The sequence below is a fragment of the Haliotis rufescens genome, unplaced genomic scaffold (assembly GCF_023055435.1).
Source record: "Haliotis rufescens isolate VD_foot unplaced genomic scaffold, xgHalRufe1.0.p SCAF_12, whole genome shotgun sequence".
In the NCBI taxonomy this organism is placed as follows: Eukaryota; Metazoa; Mollusca; class Gastropoda; order Lepetellida; family Haliotidae; genus Haliotis; species Haliotis rufescens.
In genome coordinates, this window is record NW_025963802.1 from 15689954 (window position 1) to 15708871 (window position 18918).

General features: G+C 41.4%; 1 protein-coding gene across 1 annotated transcript; it reads right to left on the bottom strand.

Moving 5' to 3' along the window:
- Positions 1-4265: 4265 nt before the first annotated feature.
- LOC124146057 (MICOS complex subunit MIC60-1-like) lies at positions 4266-18772 on the bottom strand. The gene is made up of 13 exons (XM_048393392.1): positions 18630-18772; positions 17507-17610; positions 16084-16275; positions 15562-15613; positions 14646-14697; positions 13836-13931; positions 13374-13513; positions 12606-12703; positions 11093-11228; positions 9350-9476; positions 8087-8310; positions 6948-7176; positions 4266-5401 (listed from the first exon to the last, which is right to left on the bottom strand). The coding sequence occupies exons 1-13, from the start codon at positions 18669-18671 to the stop codon at positions 4782-4784; spliced, it is 2112 nt and encodes a 703-aa protein (XP_048249349.1). The 5' UTR covers positions 18672-18772; the 3' UTR covers positions 4266-4781.
- Between the last annotated feature and the right edge of the window lie 146 nt (positions 18773-18918).

Below are 18918 nucleotides of genomic sequence, written 5' to 3' on the forward strand. Positions count from 1 at the left end.
ACAGTTTTAGTCAGTGTTTTCAACTTTTATTAGAAATCCATGTTATATTGTCAGCCATACTATTGAATGTGTAGTTTCATGACTAGGCTGGACCAATGAGAACTACACCATATTGTACTAATTCATTTCAGTTTATCACAGTGAGAGGTGTTACTGTTGCTGTGTGATATGACATGAGCTTCCATTGTGGAATATTACGAGAATGTGTGGAAACTTGGTCACATATTTTTTTGAGATTTATAAGAGCTGGTTCTCATTTGTAAAGTATAATTAGAACAAATACGTCCTCATTTCAGAATACCAAAGTTTGTCATTAACATCATTCTGCTATTACTAGAATAGCAAACATGTGGTAACATGTACCTCAGTCAAGCGTTGTCCCAGTATGCTTGTGGTAGGAAATATTGCTAGCCAGATAGTCTTGGTCAGTTAATGTATCCTGAGTGAATATAGAACAAAGATTGAAAGGGGCTGTTCTATATATGGGATCACAGTACATCTGTAAATCCATCTAGTTAATTCTACCCCTGTGACACCATTCTAGACAGCCATGTCTTAAGGAAGTACATCTCCAGTGTCACTGAGGGTCCATCCTGACTTTGGGAAGTACCTGTCCAGTGTTACTGAGGGTCCATCCTGACTTAGGGACGTACCTCTCCAGTGTCACTGAGGGTCCATCCTGACTTGGGGAAGTACCTCTCCAGTGTCACTGAGGGTCCATCCTGACTTAGGGACGTACCTCTCCAGTGTCACTGAGGGTCCATCCTGACTTGGGGAAGTACCTCTCCAGTGTCACTGAGGGTCCATCCTGACTTGGGGAAGAACCTTTCCAGTGTCACAGCAGGTCTACTATATACACTGGCATAGACCTGTCCTTTTTGAAAATATTGTCCTAAAATTGTCACGGTCATGAGACAGAAAGACAAGCTTTGTATTTTTGTGTGCTTTGCTTGTCTTTCTTTGTAATTTTTACTGAACTATTTAATCTAAGATTTCCTTGTTCATACCTTGTGTTGTCAAAACAGGACCGGTTTTCTTGTTATGAAACAAATGCTATCTTTGAAATGTTCTAACATACTAGAATAGTAGTTCTCTCATGGAACATAACTATTTTTTATCCAATTTTGTGTTTAATGTCAGGCTTCATGATAAAAAGTAAACTGGAGTTACTTCATGGGGCCATTCTGCTTTCAGCTGTCCTTACCAGTCAGTTTAGTGGTACATGTGTGATGACTGAGTGTCCACACAGGGCATGGAGACTGGGATAAAGGCAATTGTCTTTTCCGGGTTGAGGTGAGGCAGAGGTTCTACATCTGGGGTTCAGACTGAGATGAAAATAATTGTATTTCCTTGGGTAGAGGTGATCAAGGAATTCTGCTCTGTTGCGTCAAATTTTCCTGCTATTTGATTGTACTTGTATGGTGATGAAATGTTGTTAGTTCCAAATTAATTCCACTTTGGCTATAAGGGGTCATATTCTGCCCTGCATCAACACATCATGAAGGATTACGTTGCTTTGTAGTTTGAACAAAAGCATTGGAATATTAACAATCCAAGCCTTCCTTCATGTGGCAAGTCATTGAGCTAGTTCTGTCTTGCCATTTCTGCAATCCTTGCTTGATGTGTCTGAAGTTTGGCTGGATAATTAGCATCTGTGGAATTTATTTGAACTTGAAATTTGTATTTCCATATACTCAAATTTGTAACCTTTCAATTTACTGTTGTGATAACTTATGTTATTTGTGAAATTTTGATATTAATGGAAATGGATCCTGATGTCCATTTTGACAGTACAATACATATTTACTGTTATTTTGTAAACTTGCAGATGACAAAAATGCATTCTTCCCTTCCACTGGTTGTTTGTATGACAGTTTGTACATATTGAAATTGTGTTGCACATCTTGATTATTTTGATTGCTACATTGTCGTGTCTCTTCCATTGTTAGTGGTAGGATGCTACTATACTGTTCTTCTAGCATTTCAGTCTGTGCTGATATTGTACATGCCAGCAGCCATATTATTATCCATAATTAGGGCTCATGCATGCATACACTGAGCCGTGGTCAGGGATTAAATATTAACAGTTCAGTGACTTATCACTTTTGATCACAATATCGAATACATTCATCTTTCCATTACGAAGAAATTGTTTGGGCTTGGCTGTCTCATATAATTCTAACATGAATGGTTATTAAGTGCTCTAATTGCAAAATTTTATTTATGATATGTCTGGATGATCTCTGAATCATCTTGACAGTATGAAATGTTAATTTGTTTTTGATTCAGTAGCTGACACTGATATTGACTGCATTAATACTTGTGCTAGTGTCATTTCATTTCAGAGTAACAGCTGAGATGGCAGCAAACTGAGTACTTAAAGCCATTTCATTTACGTCTTCAGTCATTTACAATACAAAACATTATCATATGTCAAAATACTCAGCTAACTTGGGAGAATAATTGTTGCCATGGTTCTCAGTGTCACCTCTTGTGTTCTGGTGCCAACTGTAGTTAGTTGTCTGGAAGCCAGTATAGGCATCCCTACCATGACCTACTTTCCTAACAGCAACTCGTACCCAGTGTAACAGTGTGGCAGCATTGCCTGGTGGTAGCTCGGTGGAACGTGCAATTAGGCAAACACAGGTAAGTGTGGGAGGGAGGGAGGGAGCCATGTGGCTGCTCTATGTCTAGACAATTCATGTTTTACACTGTGTATAGAAACTTCGATCATGAGATATTTATTTCTGGCATTGAAATAAAACATGTACATCTTTTTGCACGTGTTTGTGTTGTCTTGTGAAGTGATACCTAAAAGGAACAGCCCATATAAAATGAAGTTGACCCCACACGTCTATTTCATATACCGTATTCGACGTAATAAGCGCCCCGCTCTTATAAGCGCCCACTGCGATATTTGCTAATATATTGGCTAGTGAACAATCCCAATTAGCATCCCTCCAATGTACACAACTTATTTATTTATTCGTGTATAATACACACTTGTGTGTTATATGCACCCTTAATTATGGGCAATTAAATTCTGGAGAAATATGTCTGTCGTATATAAACAGTTCAGACCATCAGCATAAACCACGAAATTCATCTTTCAACTGTTTTTTTCCTAATATATATTCTAATAAGTGCCCCCTATTTCTAATTATGAGCACGCCCTGGGCGCTTATTACGTCGAATACGGTCTTCAAATTTGGATGTTCTTTAACTTGTATCAAAATTGTAGGTATTGTCAAATATTCATCCAGGCTTTTCAAACCTTTCATATTACAATAACTCCTCCATATGCATCTCCCAATCTGTCAATCCCGTAACCTAGGACTTATGTTCAGGTTCTTACTAGATATGGACAGCATCTGGTTGAATTTACCATTATATAGACACACTAGCATTCAAGACGCTAGTCCAGGCATTCGCGATCTCATGCCTGGACTACTGTAATTCCATTATGTATGAGCACCTCGGCTAACCCTCAAGCTTCAGAGAGAACAAAGTGCAGCTGCAGGACTCCTGATGGAGACAGACGAGCACATTACACCAATCCCAATCTCTCCTGGTACCAACTAAAGCAAGGTCTGAGGTCGTCAACATCACAAGTCACTGTGGCATTAATATACACAGCTGAAGACGCAGACAGATCTTCCTTCAAAGCTATACCACTCCTGTGGAATGGACGTCTGAGTCCCATTCATGTCGGACTTTTCCGCGTACAAGAAACATCTCAAAACAGTATTCTGAAAAGCCTTTGACTTAAAGCAAATGTTGGAAACAGGTGCCCTAAAATATGAGCTTCTATTTTATTTGAAAAACTAAAGTTCTGCAATGGATGTCCTTTTCTTGTCAGATAAACTGTATCATAACAATGTGATAGTCTGTTTATGGAAATATTACTCACCTAACATGGCTGTGTGCAATATTATCTTTCGGTTGACAAACTGCAGTTCGCATAATAAATCACAGCATGTTGCAACGTGTAATATTGTCTGCAGAATATTTGTAATGCCCGTCAAAGGAGACCAATGTTGCAGTCTGCAGCAAAAGATAATATTGCACACCCAATAAACTAGATTACATGTTTTCATTGTGTGTCCGTTTTCTTATTCAGTTCAAATTTGTAGCAAAACTGAAGCATTGAGAATTTGGATTAGTACTTGTCCTCAGCACAATGTCTTAGGCTAGTGTGAATTTCGCGACATGTCTGTAGGCGTAGGCTGTCTACTGTCAGTTGTAACAACAATAGATGACACGACTGGGATAAACTTGGGATTTATTCACAAACATCCCTGGAGGATATATCACATTTAACTTCATTTTGTACAAGAATTCAGCACTTAAACTCACACCTGACAGTTCTATCAGTAAGATCATCACACATTTCTTGCATAATTTAATGTTACAATTACACTCTCACAAAGGCAATTATGGCTTAATTCTCCATGATATCTCTAAAGAAGAGCAATTTATTACCATGCTTACATGGCAGTGAAAGCATTTAACAAATTTTACTTTGAACTTTTACTACATTCAGCACCAATAACAACGTAACTTATCAAAACCTGTACCATGCGTCTGATATCTGTTTCATTCCACACCCAAGTCTGCTAACAAAAAAGATCAGAATCATTTTATAATTTACAAGAAGATGAAGCACTACCAAATGGTGCCTACTTTCTGGAGTATTTACATCGATATCCTCCTGATAGCGATAGCACTCATGCAAAAATACAAATGTTGGTCCTGACTTCAATCTAATCATGATTCTATAGTTAAAACAATGTCCCTAGTCCACTAGCTGACGCAAAAGCCATCAAAGCATACGCTGCTTGTCTCGTCTCCGCCATCAACTTGGCCTCTTTTATCCAATCAGATGCCACCCTTCTCGGAGCCCCTTGAAGCTGATTCAGAAAGCGAATGGCCTGGTCCATGTCTCCTTTCTCCAGCCAGAATTCCGCATGTGCCAGAATAGCAAATGTGTCAAATTTATCCAAGTCAATTTCATCATCAAGTGACTTGGCATAAACAGAGTCAAATATGAAGAAGGACTGAATGTAAGATAGGAAATATTTAAACAAGGTTCCTCCAGTTTCATCGACCATTGCAACTCTCTTGCAGATCCGTTTCACCTTAGGGAATCTTTCCTTCAAACTCTCCTCTGTCCACACGCCTCGTTTCAGGGCCTCCTCGGGAATTGTACGAATGATTGTTTCTACGAACGGATGCTGGCCTGAAGCATCTGAAATTGTTACAATCTCATTGGCTAATGGTTTTATTTTGTCTTCCCATTCTACCCCCTCTTCTCGACCGAGGCGGATTGCCCCATTGAGAGCAATGCAGGCCAACCATAGCTCCTGCGCATTTCGGGCAATCTTCTCTGCTTCAGCTCGACCTGAAGAAAAAAGATTATTCTATGAAATCCATGACATATATTCAATTTACATAATGTGCTGGCAATGGGATAAAACTTGCAAGATTGACCATTTTTCATAAATTGATGATCAGTCTGAACAATCATTAACTTTGAATGTTCTCTCTAGCATACTTCAATATTGAAACAATAAACAACATTTATATTTTACTATCGTCTGCAAAATAAACACATCTACTAGGAAACTTTGTAAAAGAAACAAGCCTTGAAATCTCCATTATCAGGCTTTTAAACATGCAGTCTATCTCTAACACACACCAAACACACAAGTCACTGATTCACTACCCACCCAACACCCCCCCCCCATATGCTGTGTAAATCAATGTTAGCTCTGACACTTATTCTCTCCCACCCAACACCACCAACAGCAGTCTCAAGGCATCCAATCCATCTCCACTACACACAGATCCCACCATCTCCACTACACACAGATCCCACCATCTCCACTACACACAGATCCCACCATCTCCACTACACACAGATCCCACCATCTCCACTACACACAGATCCCACCATCTCCACTACACACAGATCCCACCATCTCCACTACACACAGAACCCACCATCTCCACTACACACAGATCCCACCATCTCCACTACACACAGATCCCACCATCTCCACTACACACAGATCCCACCATCTCCACTACACACAGATCCCACTACACACAGATCCCACCATCTCCACTACACACAGAACCCACCATATCCACTACACACAGATCCCACCATCTCCACTACACACAGATCCCACCATCCCACTACACACAGATCCCACCATCTCCACTACACACAGATCCCACCATCTCCACTACACACACACAGATCCCACCATCTCCACTACACACAGAACCCACCATCTCCACTACACACAGAACCAACCATCTCCACTACACACAGATCCCACCATCTCCACTACACACAGAACCAACCATCTCCACTACACACAGAACCCACCATCTCCACTACACACAGAACCCACCATCTCCACTACACACAGATCCCACCATGTCCACTACACACAGAACCCACCATCTCCACTACACACAGATCCCACCATCTCCACTACACACAGATCCCACCATCTCCACTACACACAGAACCCACCATCTCCACTACACACAGATCCCACCATGTCCACTACACACAGATCCCACCATCTCCACTACACACAGATCCCACCATGTCCACTACACACAGATCCCACCATGTCCACTACACACAGAACCCACCATCTCCACTACACACAGATCCCACCATGTCCACTACACACAGAACCAACCATCTCCACTACACACAGATCCCACCATCTCCACTACACACAGATCCCACCATCTCCACTACACACAGAACCAACCGTCTCCACTACACACAGATCCCACCATCTCCACTACACACAGAACCAACCATCTCCACTACACACAGATCCCACCATCTCCACTACACACAGATCCCACCATCTCCACTACACACAGATCCCACCATGTCCACTACACACAGAACCCACCATCAACAGCAGTCTCGATGCCCTTGAGGCGTGCAATCCATCCTGCCACCTCGGTCTGGAAGGTCTGTCGCTCTTCCAGGATGCGAGTGTGCATCTCTCGCTCAAACTGTTGGTCTAACTCTTCATGCTGTACATTCAACACATCCTTGAGGTGGTCGCTGTGGGCGGCAGCTTGCCTGGCTAACTGCTGACGAAGTTCCTGCTCAAACTCCACACGAGCCTCAGATGCCTGGACAGATTCAACATGAAGTGAGTAGAGAACAACGCAACTTGAAACTTGGTGGTCACATTAATGTTGGAGGGTAACCCAAACTCATGCAGCAGTAGATGATTTCCAATACTGTATTTGCCATATTAAGTACCCCCCCCACACACACCTCAAACTTCTTTACTAATCTGTATTGTGTGAGTAATCTTTGTAAGCTTCCCCTACTCAGACTGAAATGTTTTACATGCCAGTCCATATTTCTTGTATCATTACAGACCAACATTAGAAATTGGCCTTAGTCCTGTAGTCCTGTTAAGGTGTCATAAGGACTAGTAGAAATTTGCAATTTAAGGGTTTTAAAAAACAGACTGCAGACATTTTTGTTTACAGCAAACAGAAGCATGGAAGGGGTACATAACTGCCTCGCAACTAAGTTGCAATGATGTTTAAGCTAAGTTTGTTTATTACTTCTGGACTTGTGTGTATGGTCTTATGGTGTTGTTTAACTCGGTACTCAGAAATATTCTAACTATATGACAGCGACCTGTAAATAGACAAGTCTGGGATACATGATGTAGTGATTGATATTGTGAGCAATGATCCACATTGTGGGGGTACGATGACAATCCATCAACCAAATCACTGTGCCCGACACCCGATAAATAATAATAATAATAACATTGGCATATTTCAATGAACAATGTCACTTGTGCAATTATCATGAGCATTTATCCACGCAACTGGGATACGATGACATGCATCAACCAAGTCAGCGAGTCTGACCACCCGATCCTGTTGATCGCATCTTACAACAAGCATAATCGCCTCTTTCGGCAAGCATGGGTTGCCGAAGACCTATTCTAACCCAGATCTTCAGGGGTCAACCGAAGCATTACCAACTATCAGTACAGAAATGCCCTGCTGTGTTTACCCATTTCTCCTTTTCTACACCAAAGTCTCCCTGCATCTTCTCCGCCTCCATCTTGACACGCATCGCAGCCAGCTTCTCGTCCTCCTTCACCTGCTGCTCCAGAGCCTTGTCGATGTGCTGAGACTCCAGTGCAAGCTGCTCGGCCAGCTGTTTCTGCAGCTGTTCTATACGGCGGTGGGCATGGGCGATCAGGGAATTCAGCTCCTCCTCTGTCAGCTTCTTACCTGAAGCAGGCAACAGAATGAGTGAGTGAGTTGGGTTTAACGCCGCTTTTCACAGTATTCCAGTTATATCACGGCGTGTCAGCTTAATGTGGGAGGAAAGCCCGAAGTGATGCAGGTCTCAGACGTTTACGACGAGCACGAGCACGGGTACAGTGCTGACAAACCTAGAAACATAATCGGGGTGAACTGGGATTCGAATCCACAACCATAGGTTTCTGGCATGCCCAACTCTGCACAGCGAATTGCGGCGTCTTAGACAACTGGGCCACCCTTTTGGTCAAAGATCTTTTAGAGTTGCAGCACCCACCTTGATCATGAGCTTGAATCTGAATACGTTTCTAGGTTTGTCATCATCATACCAGTCTCTCTCACAGTCCCTGAACCATATTATTTTCCCTTCCACCCAGCCCTTACTGTAATCATGGTAATGCCATAACTCTAAATGAAGCAAGTCTAGATTTTCCACAGGTTGTCCCATCTCTTGGCTCTTTTTCAATTTATATGGAGTTGGTTGTTTCTATCACGATCAGACTTGTTTAGAGACTAAGCATTAGTCCATTCTATGCTCGTGAGTTCCACAAAAGTGGTAAATGTTTAAGACCTGCATCACTTCGGGCTTTCCTCCTACATTGAGCTGACACGTCGTTATATGACTGAGGTACTATTAAAACTGACATTAGAGGGTGAGTGAGTTGGCTTTAAAGCAGCTTTGAAAAGTATTCCAGTCATATCATGTCGTGTCAGCTTGATGTGGGAGGAAAGCCTGAAGTGATGCATGTCTCTGATGCTTACCACTTGGTGAAACCCACAAGCTTGGAGGAGGTATGGTGCTGACAAACTTAGAAACATAATCAGGACGAACCAGGATTTGAACCAATCATAGAGTTCTGGCGTGCCCAAGGGATGCATCTCTGCACAGCCAATTGCAGCGCCTGAGACGACTGGGCCATCCGTGCCCCCCAAAATGGCATTAGATCCCAACACACTCACCATATGCTGTGTAAAACAATGTTCACTCTGACACTGATTCTCTACCCACCTTTCTTGTCCCCGAGCTTGACATCAGGCAAGATGCTTTCAAGCTCCTTCTGGAACTGCTTCCTCCCCTTGTCTACAAGGTCCTTGTAGCGCGACATCACCTTCGCCTCCGACTCCGCCCTCGAAACCTGAATCACACACATCACTTTCTACAATAAGTGTGACTCAGACCAACATCATCTTCATAAACTACAACTTGATATTCCAGTTGTGGCCATTATCACATCCCAGTCATGCTTCCAAGTATAACCCAGTCTTGTCCCACATCTAACCTGATATATTTCCAAATTTTAATCCAATATATATCCAGTTGAGGAGGATGCCGTCTTATGTAAACACTGTCATGTAATTGAGGATGAACTTAATGTTATATACAACTGTCCTCTTTATGCAAGTCGGCGGGAAATGTATATCCCAAAGACAGTTAATCATAATTATTTTTGTTTAGAAAGACTCTGTCAACTATCCAACAACGATTCAATGATAAATTTTGCAAAATTTCTAATGTACGTGTTCTCAACACACACAAAAAAGTATCAATTAGGTAACTCTTAGATAAATATAATGTAAATGTATTTTGTACAATGGGTCAAATGGCCTAAAACAAATAACGCTGTCTGTCTGTCTATAAATCCTATCATAATCCCACTATATATCCAAGTCCTGATCCCATGTACACCCCAGATGATATCCCATATATAGTCCCAGTTGTGATCCAAGAAATATCCCAGTTATGACCCCATATGTATTTCAGCCATGATCCCTTATATATCCCAGTCATGGTTGTATATACATCCTAGTTATGATCCCATATATATCCAAAATATATCATGTATATCCCAGTCATGATCCCATATATATCTCAGTTATAATCCCAGGTATATCCCAGTCATGATCCCATATATATCTCAGTCATAATCCCAGTCATGATCCCATATACATCCCAGTAATAATCCCAGTCATAATCCCATATATATTTCAGTCATAATCCCAGGTATATCCCAGTCATGATCCCATTTACATTCCGGCCATGATCCCATATATATCCCAGTCATGGTTCTATAAACATCCTAGTTATGATCTCAGTCCTTATCCAAGGTATATCCCAGTCATAATGCCTGGTATATCCCAGTCATGATCCCAGGTATATCCCAGTCATGATCCCAGTCATAATCCAAGGTATATGTCAGCCATGATCCCATATATGTCCAAGTCATGTTCCCAGCCATGATCCAATATATATCCCTGTCATGACCCCATATATATCTCATTCATAATCCCATACATATCTCAATCATAATCCCATATATATATATCTCAGTTATAATCCCAGGTATATCCTAGTTGTGATCCCAGTCATAATCCGAGGTATATCCCAGTTATGATCCCATATATATCTTGTCATAATCCCAGGTATATCCCAGCCATGATCCCATATTTTTCTGTCATAATCCCAGACATATCATAGTTATGATCCCATATATACCCCATTCATGACCCCATATATATCTGTCATAATCCCAGCCATGATCCCATATATATCCCACCCATGATCCCATATATATTCCAGTCATGACCCCATAAATATCCGTCATGACCCAATATATAGCTTAGTCATAATCCAATATATATCTGTCATAATCCCACATATATCTCAGTCATAATCCCAGTTATATACCAGTCATGATCCCATATACATTCTTTCCTTCACCGAGTAACAGCATGTGTTTGGTGCTCTCCTCACCTGTGAAGAAGCCTGGCCGAGCTCTGCCAGGTGCTTGTTGAGTGTTTCCTGGGCTGAGATCAGTGCCTTGTTCTTCTTTGTCACCACGTTCTGTTTACCATCAGCAATGGCTGCACGCAATTTCTCTAAGTTTTGTCTGTTGGAGGAAACCAGTTACCATGTCTTATTCTATCAGACTGTTCCATGTACACATGCTAAAGACAGACTAACATGTTTCTGCTACTAAAACAAATGTAGGATCCCCAGAATGGACGTATTGTATGCAAGGACTAGTGAGTGAGTGAGTTGGGTTTAACGCCGCTTTTAACAGTATTCCAGTCATATCATGGCGTGTCAGCTTAATGTGGGAGGAAAGCCCGAAGTGATGCAGGTCTCAGAAGTTTACCACTTCGGTGAAACCCATGAGCACGGGTATGGTGCTGACAAACCTAGAAACATAATTCGAACCCACAATCATAGGTGTCTGGCGTGCCCAAGGGACGCAACTCTGCACAGCGAATTGCGGCGCCTTAGACGACTGGGCCACCCGTGCCCCCTTAAGAAAGGACTAACTTGGACAAATGCTAACTGTAATTTAGGTGTCAGTGCAAATAGAGACTATAAGGGTGCGCATGACATCCCCCAACCTTCAATGGCTTCTTCTGGGAACCATGATTTAACCCAGCGTAGTTGATGTCTCATCTATGATACATGTTCTGTTTCAGGAAAGTTGCTAGTAGATTCCAGTTGCCTGTTGACGCAATAAGGGGCCTGTTTTTCAAGTGTTATGGTCAAACTTCCATCCTAGAGTAGTATAAGTCTTAACTACACGGAAGACATTGGGTTGACAATGCATGATCACAAAATTTCCAAAGGGCTCTGGTACCAATGAAGACAGAGTGGCCTTACAGATTTCAACATTTAATTCCTTCAATGCGATGGTTTGTTTGTTTTGATTGTCTGTTTGTTGTTTAACACTGCACTCAGCAATATTCAAGCTATATCACGGCAGTCTGTAAATAATCGAGTTCAGACAGCATCGATCTACGCAACTGGGATACAATGACATGCATCAACCAAGTCAGCGAGCCAGACCACCTGTTCCTGTTAGTTGCCTCTTACGTTTGTTTCTTTGTTGTTTAATGCCGCACTCAGCAATATTTCAGCTATATGATGGCGGTCTGTAAATAATCATCAAAGTCAGCGAGCCTGACAACCCGATCCTGTTAATCACCTCACCTCCAGTGTGTGACATCATGAGCATCGATCCACGCAATTGGGATACGATGACATGGATCAACCAAATCAGCGAGCCTGACCACCCTATCCTGTTAGTCGCCTCTTACGACAAGCATAGTCGCCTTTTACGGAAAGCATGGGTTGCTGAAGGCCTATTCTACCCCAGATCTTCACGGATTTTACGATAAGAATGGGTTGTTTTATGTTGAGGGAGGAGTTTCACAAAGACACATCAGGAAATGTTTCCTTTTCTTAACAAAGACGTTGAACATGAAACAAACTCATAGGATTCTACCTGGCTGAGTACACAGTTGTCTTGGATTCCTTGAAAGCATCTTCCCGATTTTCAAAGGCTGTTGATACCTCCTGCCATTGACTGTCTTTCTGCAGGATCTGTCACAACACAAACAAACACTGAAATAGTGCCATGGTTCCACCATGTAGGCTAAATAAGAGTGAGTGAGTGAGTGAGTGAGTGAGTGAGTGAGTGAGTGAGTGAGTGAGTGAGTGAGTGAGTGAGTGAGTGAGTGAGTGAGTGAGTGAGAGTTGTGTTTACCACTTTGAACAGATGGTTGGTTGGTTGGTTTGTTGTTTAATGCCGCACTCGGCAATATTCCAGCTATATGACGGCGGTCTGTTAAATAATCGAGTCTGGACAAGACAATCCAGTGATTGATATCATGAGCATCGATCCACGCAATTGGGATCGATGGCATGCATCAACCAAGTCAGCGAGCCTGACCACCTGATCCCGTTAGTCGCCTTTTACGACAAGCATAGTCACCTTTTACGGCAAGCATGGGTTGTTGAAGACCTATTCTACCCCGGAATCTTCACGGGTTACTTTGAACAGTATTCCTCTAATATCACATGCCTGGTAGGAAAGCCTGAAGTGATGCAGGTTTCAGATGTTTACCACCATGGTGAAACCCACAATCACAGGTATAGTGCACTGGTGAGGTGCTGACAAACCTTGAAACATAACCAAACTTTGGTCACAGGCTTCTGGCATGTCCAGGGGATGCAACTCTGCACAGTGACTTGCACAGGGAATATCTCTTACCTCCTTTGTGTCATCCATAGCCTTCCTGAGGAGCTGTGTGTGAGTCTTGGTGGTGTCGACAACTCTCTTCTGTGCATCAGTCGCCTGCCTCACCAGGTCATTGGTTGCCTCCGCCAAGTTCTCCAGGATCACCTCCAGGGCTGCAAGGTGAGTGAGTAAGTGAGTGAGAGTGAGCATTGTCAATACTTCATTGTTTTGTGTACACCATGATCCCCCATCACCATGAATATTAATATATCGCTTCGTAGAGATGCGACTCATAATGCATTTCGTAATTTGTTATGACCTTAAATTGACCCATACCTCGATCTGCCCCCCTACCAATAAACAGCCTTAGAAATTCAACATATTTAAGACAAGTCCAGAGGTCATTGGCATTTGCCAAGTTATGTGGTGGTCTGTCCATCCTGATCCCAACAACTGCAATATTCTATCTATCAAGACCTAACAGCGTCAACCTACCAGCATTTTGGGCTGCATTGTCTGCTTCTTTTTCTTTCAACTGCCGCTGTGTCTCCCTCTTCTGTCGCTCCTTCTCTACGGCTGGATCTACTTTTTCTGCAATGGTGGACCATGGGAAGTGAGATTAAATGTGGTTTAATGTCGCCGTGAATATGTTGAGGATAAGGTGAGGTGAAATGGGGTTTAACGTCAAGTCCAATATTATTGCACTTTTAGTGTTAGTGTGTGAGTGTGTGTGTTAGTGTTGGTGTTGGTGTTGGTGTTGGTGTGGTGTGGTGTGGTGTGGTGTGGTGTGGTGTGGTGTGGTGTGGTGTGGTGTGGTGTGATGTGGTGTGGCGTGTGTGTGTCACCACTACACCACGGAGGCAGTCAGACAGGGGGAGTAAAGGACTTGTAAATTCATATATTCATAGCTAGTTACCACCAAATCACCAGATGTGTTACACCATGCTGGTGAATGTGTTTCTTTTTCAGACCTACCAATGAAACAAACATGTGTCTTAAAACATATAAATGTGTGTGTTTTTGAATGAGAATATCAGCCTGAAATACATCAACTCCAAGGCTTACCAGCAAAATGACCAAATAACAGAAACATACAAAGCCTCACACAATACCATTTGCTGTGAGTGTCTGCAAGCACTGGGAAATTGGTGACATGAATTCTTTTCAGGTTTTCAAACACTTGGTCATTGTCTTGGAACACAAGTATTTGAGTGGGGTCCAAACCAATACACATCTCCAGTTCTCTGTACACTCACACATGAAAAACACTTGAAACAAAACTCAAAAGGTACACTTAGTTCTTACCTTCTTTCTTCGGGGCAGGTTTAGGTGCTGGCTGAGGGGTGGGAGTTGGCTTCTGTGAAAGACAAAGTATCTCTTTGTACATCAATGGGATAACATAAACATGATAAACTTGGAGCGTCAACTTTTACAATCAACAAACTTACAATGCCTTCATAATATTCAATGACAGACTACTATCTTCAAAATTTCTTCCTCAAATCCATTCACAAAATGCTGGAGTAAGTGAATGTTGTTTTACAATATTACAGCCATATGATGGTGGTATGTAAGTTATCATGCAGAGATTTATCAAGACTTGCACCGATATTGGGCCCTGCAAAGTCTGCAGCAAATGACAGTATAAATTCTTAATATGAATTAAACATTTCCAAATTCCTCAGAATTTACAAAAATATGAACATTGAAATGATCAAATTTGGAACAAAATCATATTTTTTCGCAGTTTGCATGCCAAAAGAACTTAGTTTGGAATTCGACAAAAAACACTGTCATGTCTTGTCCAGACAAACAATTGGTTGACAGAATGAGTGATGACCCTTAGGGATACAGTAACCATGGTAACACATATTAGCTTGATTAGTCATTCATCAACAAGCTTCTAGGGAGTTAGCCCAAGACTACCAAATTGTAACTTGGACAAGTACAAATCCAAGGATGGTAGTCCTCACTGACTAGCAGCATTTGAGCATGTTGAGGGCTATAATTCTGAACCAGTTTTTTATGCTTCAATTTTGCTACCATTTGGAACTGAACAAAACTGACAAAAATTGTAAACAAATTAAGTATTTTTGTCTTTTCAAGCAGGACTAGCTACAAACTCTGAGGACCAGTAAAACAAGATTTCCACAAGTCCACTAGACTCATCATAAAACATTGCATTTCCAAGGCTGTGTTATCATAACCACTGCTGATTTACCTGAGATGACTTTGTTACTCTTGACTCTAGAGGCTTCACTTCTGACTTGGGACTGCATATAAAAGACATTTTCACAAATGTTATAAATAGAACAATATCACCTGCTTAAACGTTTCAAGTCGAATAGAACAAATTTCTGATGACATTTGATCATGCTTAATGGCATCGTTCACATTGCTATGTTCTTCATGAATGAACACTATCACGTGAATAAGTGTGCGCAGCAATCTCATTAAAATCAGATCTTAGTTCTCGCTACCGCTAAACAAAGATCTGAGGACATCCCATTACGGGTCACATCAGAACGACCTTTCATCCGACCAATCAAAGCGTCTCTTACCAGATCAGGAAAGTGACCGACGGAATGTGTTTTCTAATATTGAAAATGAAATATTTAACATGTTTAACACAGTGTATTCCGAATGACTGTTAGGGGCTTTACAATTGAATCCATACAATCTAGGTAATCTATTAGTCATTCATTTTGTTCAGTTTTCAAATATCTAACATATGTGCACTTACGCTGGGGCTTCCACTGTCTTGAAAGATGCTGGGTCAGGAAGGTAGGGAAAGATGTAGCCAAATGCATCCTTGGAGTAGGGGATGTTATCCTCCAGGGTTTTCTTGAAGCTTGGGTCATACCAAGCATATCCCACCACACCGCCCGTAGTCAGTGTTGTCAGACCCAGGAGCTTGAAGAATACTCCACCCCCACTACAAACAAGAAACAGATCATGTAAAACTTAATGATGAGCCACAATAGTGTTAGAGTCCTTGAGGCTGATGCAGTGTACTGACCTTAGAGGTGTTGCTCCCACAGTTTGAAACCGTGCCCAGCAATATTCCAGCTATATGACGGTGGTCTGTAAATATTCAAGTCTGGACCAGACAATCCAGTGATTGACATCATGAGCATCAATCCCCGCAATTGGGATACAATGACATGCATCAACCAAGTCAGAGAGTCTGACCACTGATCCTATTAGTCGCCTCTTACGACAAGCATAGTCGCCTCATGGGTTGCTGAAGACCTATTCTGCCCCAGATTTTCACGGGTCTGCACCTATAGTATTTACATTGGTTAGATTTATGTGCTGGAACAACAGCAAATATTGACCCAACTTGAAGAAATTAGGTTGGAGTGTTTTGGATACGACCTTTTTGCAGGGGGCATATCAATGCCATTTTGGTCAGTGCAATATTCTCTATGTCCAATAATAATTTTTGGGAAGCAAACTATAACTTATGCAGATAATCACTGACCACTTATAAAAAAGGCAAAGTTCAAATATGTCTTCAAGTGCAAACAAACATGAGTAAAATAATATATGATATTACATAAGAAGAAAAGAAACAAGGAATTAAGCTACTTTTTTTTAATTAACAATGATATATTCAATATACACTAACTACAATTTTTCATTAAAATCAGATTTTCTATTCCCCATACAATACCTCTATGTTGCAGGTCACCTCCATAGAAAATTACACCAAATAAACCCTGAGCAAACTTTGATCACCCAATCCAAATGATTGCTTTAGGGGACCTTGAGCCAATCAGACGTAAGCTTTCTAAAACGATTCTGCTTAATTTTATTGACAGCCTTGATTAGGAAATTTTGATGTGTACAAATGAAAACACACACAGGACTTAAATATTCCTTCAATGATACTCATGGTTTCAGAAACAGCAGAATGCATACAGCTTTTGGAACTTGTCAGTTTTGTTCGTTTTCAACATAAAGAAATCAGATATGCTGGTTTGAATGCTTTGCTCATTCGTAACGAGAATTTAGCCTTAACACTGATTGGCTTATTAGAAAGTTCACCTGACAAGACCTTCACGCAGAGTGGTAATGTATCAGAATGAAAGACCAGATCTGAATGAGATTGCACAAAGTACTAAGTAGGCAGGTTGATTGTGAGGCTGTATTGAGCTATTCACCTCCTCGATTCAGCAGGTGGTGGGGGTGGAGGAGTGGGCTGTGCTCCTCCGCCATTAGTCTGTTGGTTCTTGGTGTTGCTGAAGAACCTGCGACACTTGGCACACTGGAAATAATCAATTTTGTGTAAACATAACGGCCGTTTTCTTGATTCATTGCATATATGATCTGTTTGAGATTTATGAAAATTACGGTAATACTGAGTGATGACAAGGCCAAATAATGATGTGTTAGCACTGTCACAGACAGTGGCGGCTTGCTAACACAGTATTATGGGAGCAGTACGTCTGTTAATGGTAGATAAGCATAGCAATGTAACTTTAAATATGGCAACCAGTGACCTAATTCACTGGCAAGGTAAGGATTTGATTGGTTTATCTGGATTCTCTAACATGATATCATGATTAACTGTAAACAATATTTGCTGAAAACAGAGACCATATAATATTATATGGTCTCTGCTGAAAACAAACCTTTGCAAGCTTATTGCAAGTTTTAATGATACAAGAGTGGGTGAGTGAGTGAATATGGTTTTACGCCGCTTTTGGCAATATTCCAGCAATATCACGGCGGGGGACACTAGAATGATACAAGAGAGTCGTGGTTGATATTATCAACACCCTTTAATCTAGTGACACCTTGAAATCTAGTGTTGCATCTGGACTTGATGATAAACTGGCCCAAGCAGTCTGTGACCAGTACAAAGCCCCAGTCAAGAAAAATTCTGTTCAGTCTAGTCAGTTCAGCTAAGAGTTCTAGTTGTCCATATGATAACACTGAAATCTGTTCAAAATGATACCAATTAAGAGCCAAGTGAAGTGAAAACCTCTTGGCACATACTGCCTAAGTGGGAATGTGAGCTTCGAGTTCATGCAATTTATTATCCTTATTCAAGACATTCTTAAATCGATGACGATTCATATTTATATGTCAACACTAGTGAATGTCATCACACAAAAGAGAACAAAATAGACGCTGATAGTGACATTCTACACAACATTTGTTTCAGGTGAAGTCAATCTCAAGGTCGGCGGTAGGTCTAACTGACATTTCGAAATAGGATTACACACAGAGACCAAGTGATGCAGCAGCGATAAATGACAATGGATATAGTTGAATGCATACTTGTGATCTAACCGAAATCCTAGCAGACGATGCTTTCCACATTTCTTTGACTAGAAATGGTGAAAACTTGGTCCACACGTTCTTCCACAGGAAGTCCCAAGCCGGTACTTCCGGGCACCTGCATGATGGACTTTCATCCGGGGGACGTTTTAAAATCCGGACAAATGTGTTTATTAATAATTACATCCCTACCATGTAATGCTACCAATTGAGATATAAATTAGCTGTTTCAGTTAATTATTACCCATTTCAATGTTCTTCTTCAAAGGTCTGCAAATTGCATCTAAAA

Excerpts from the sequence above, each read along its gene's own strand:
- LOC124146057 (XM_048393392.1), bottom strand. The coding sequence starts at position 18,671 with ATGTGGAAAGCATCGTCTGCTAGGATTTCGGTTAGATCACAA. Across the intron at positions 17,611-18,629 it reads GGATTTCGGTTAGATCACAA|TGTGCCAAGTGTCGCAGGTT; the intron begins GTATGCATTCAA and ends GATTATTTCCAG. Across the intron at positions 5,402-6,947 it reads CATCGAGACTGCTGTTGATG|GTCGAGCTGAAGCAGAGAAG; the intron begins GTGGGTTCTGTG and ends TTTTTTCTTCAG.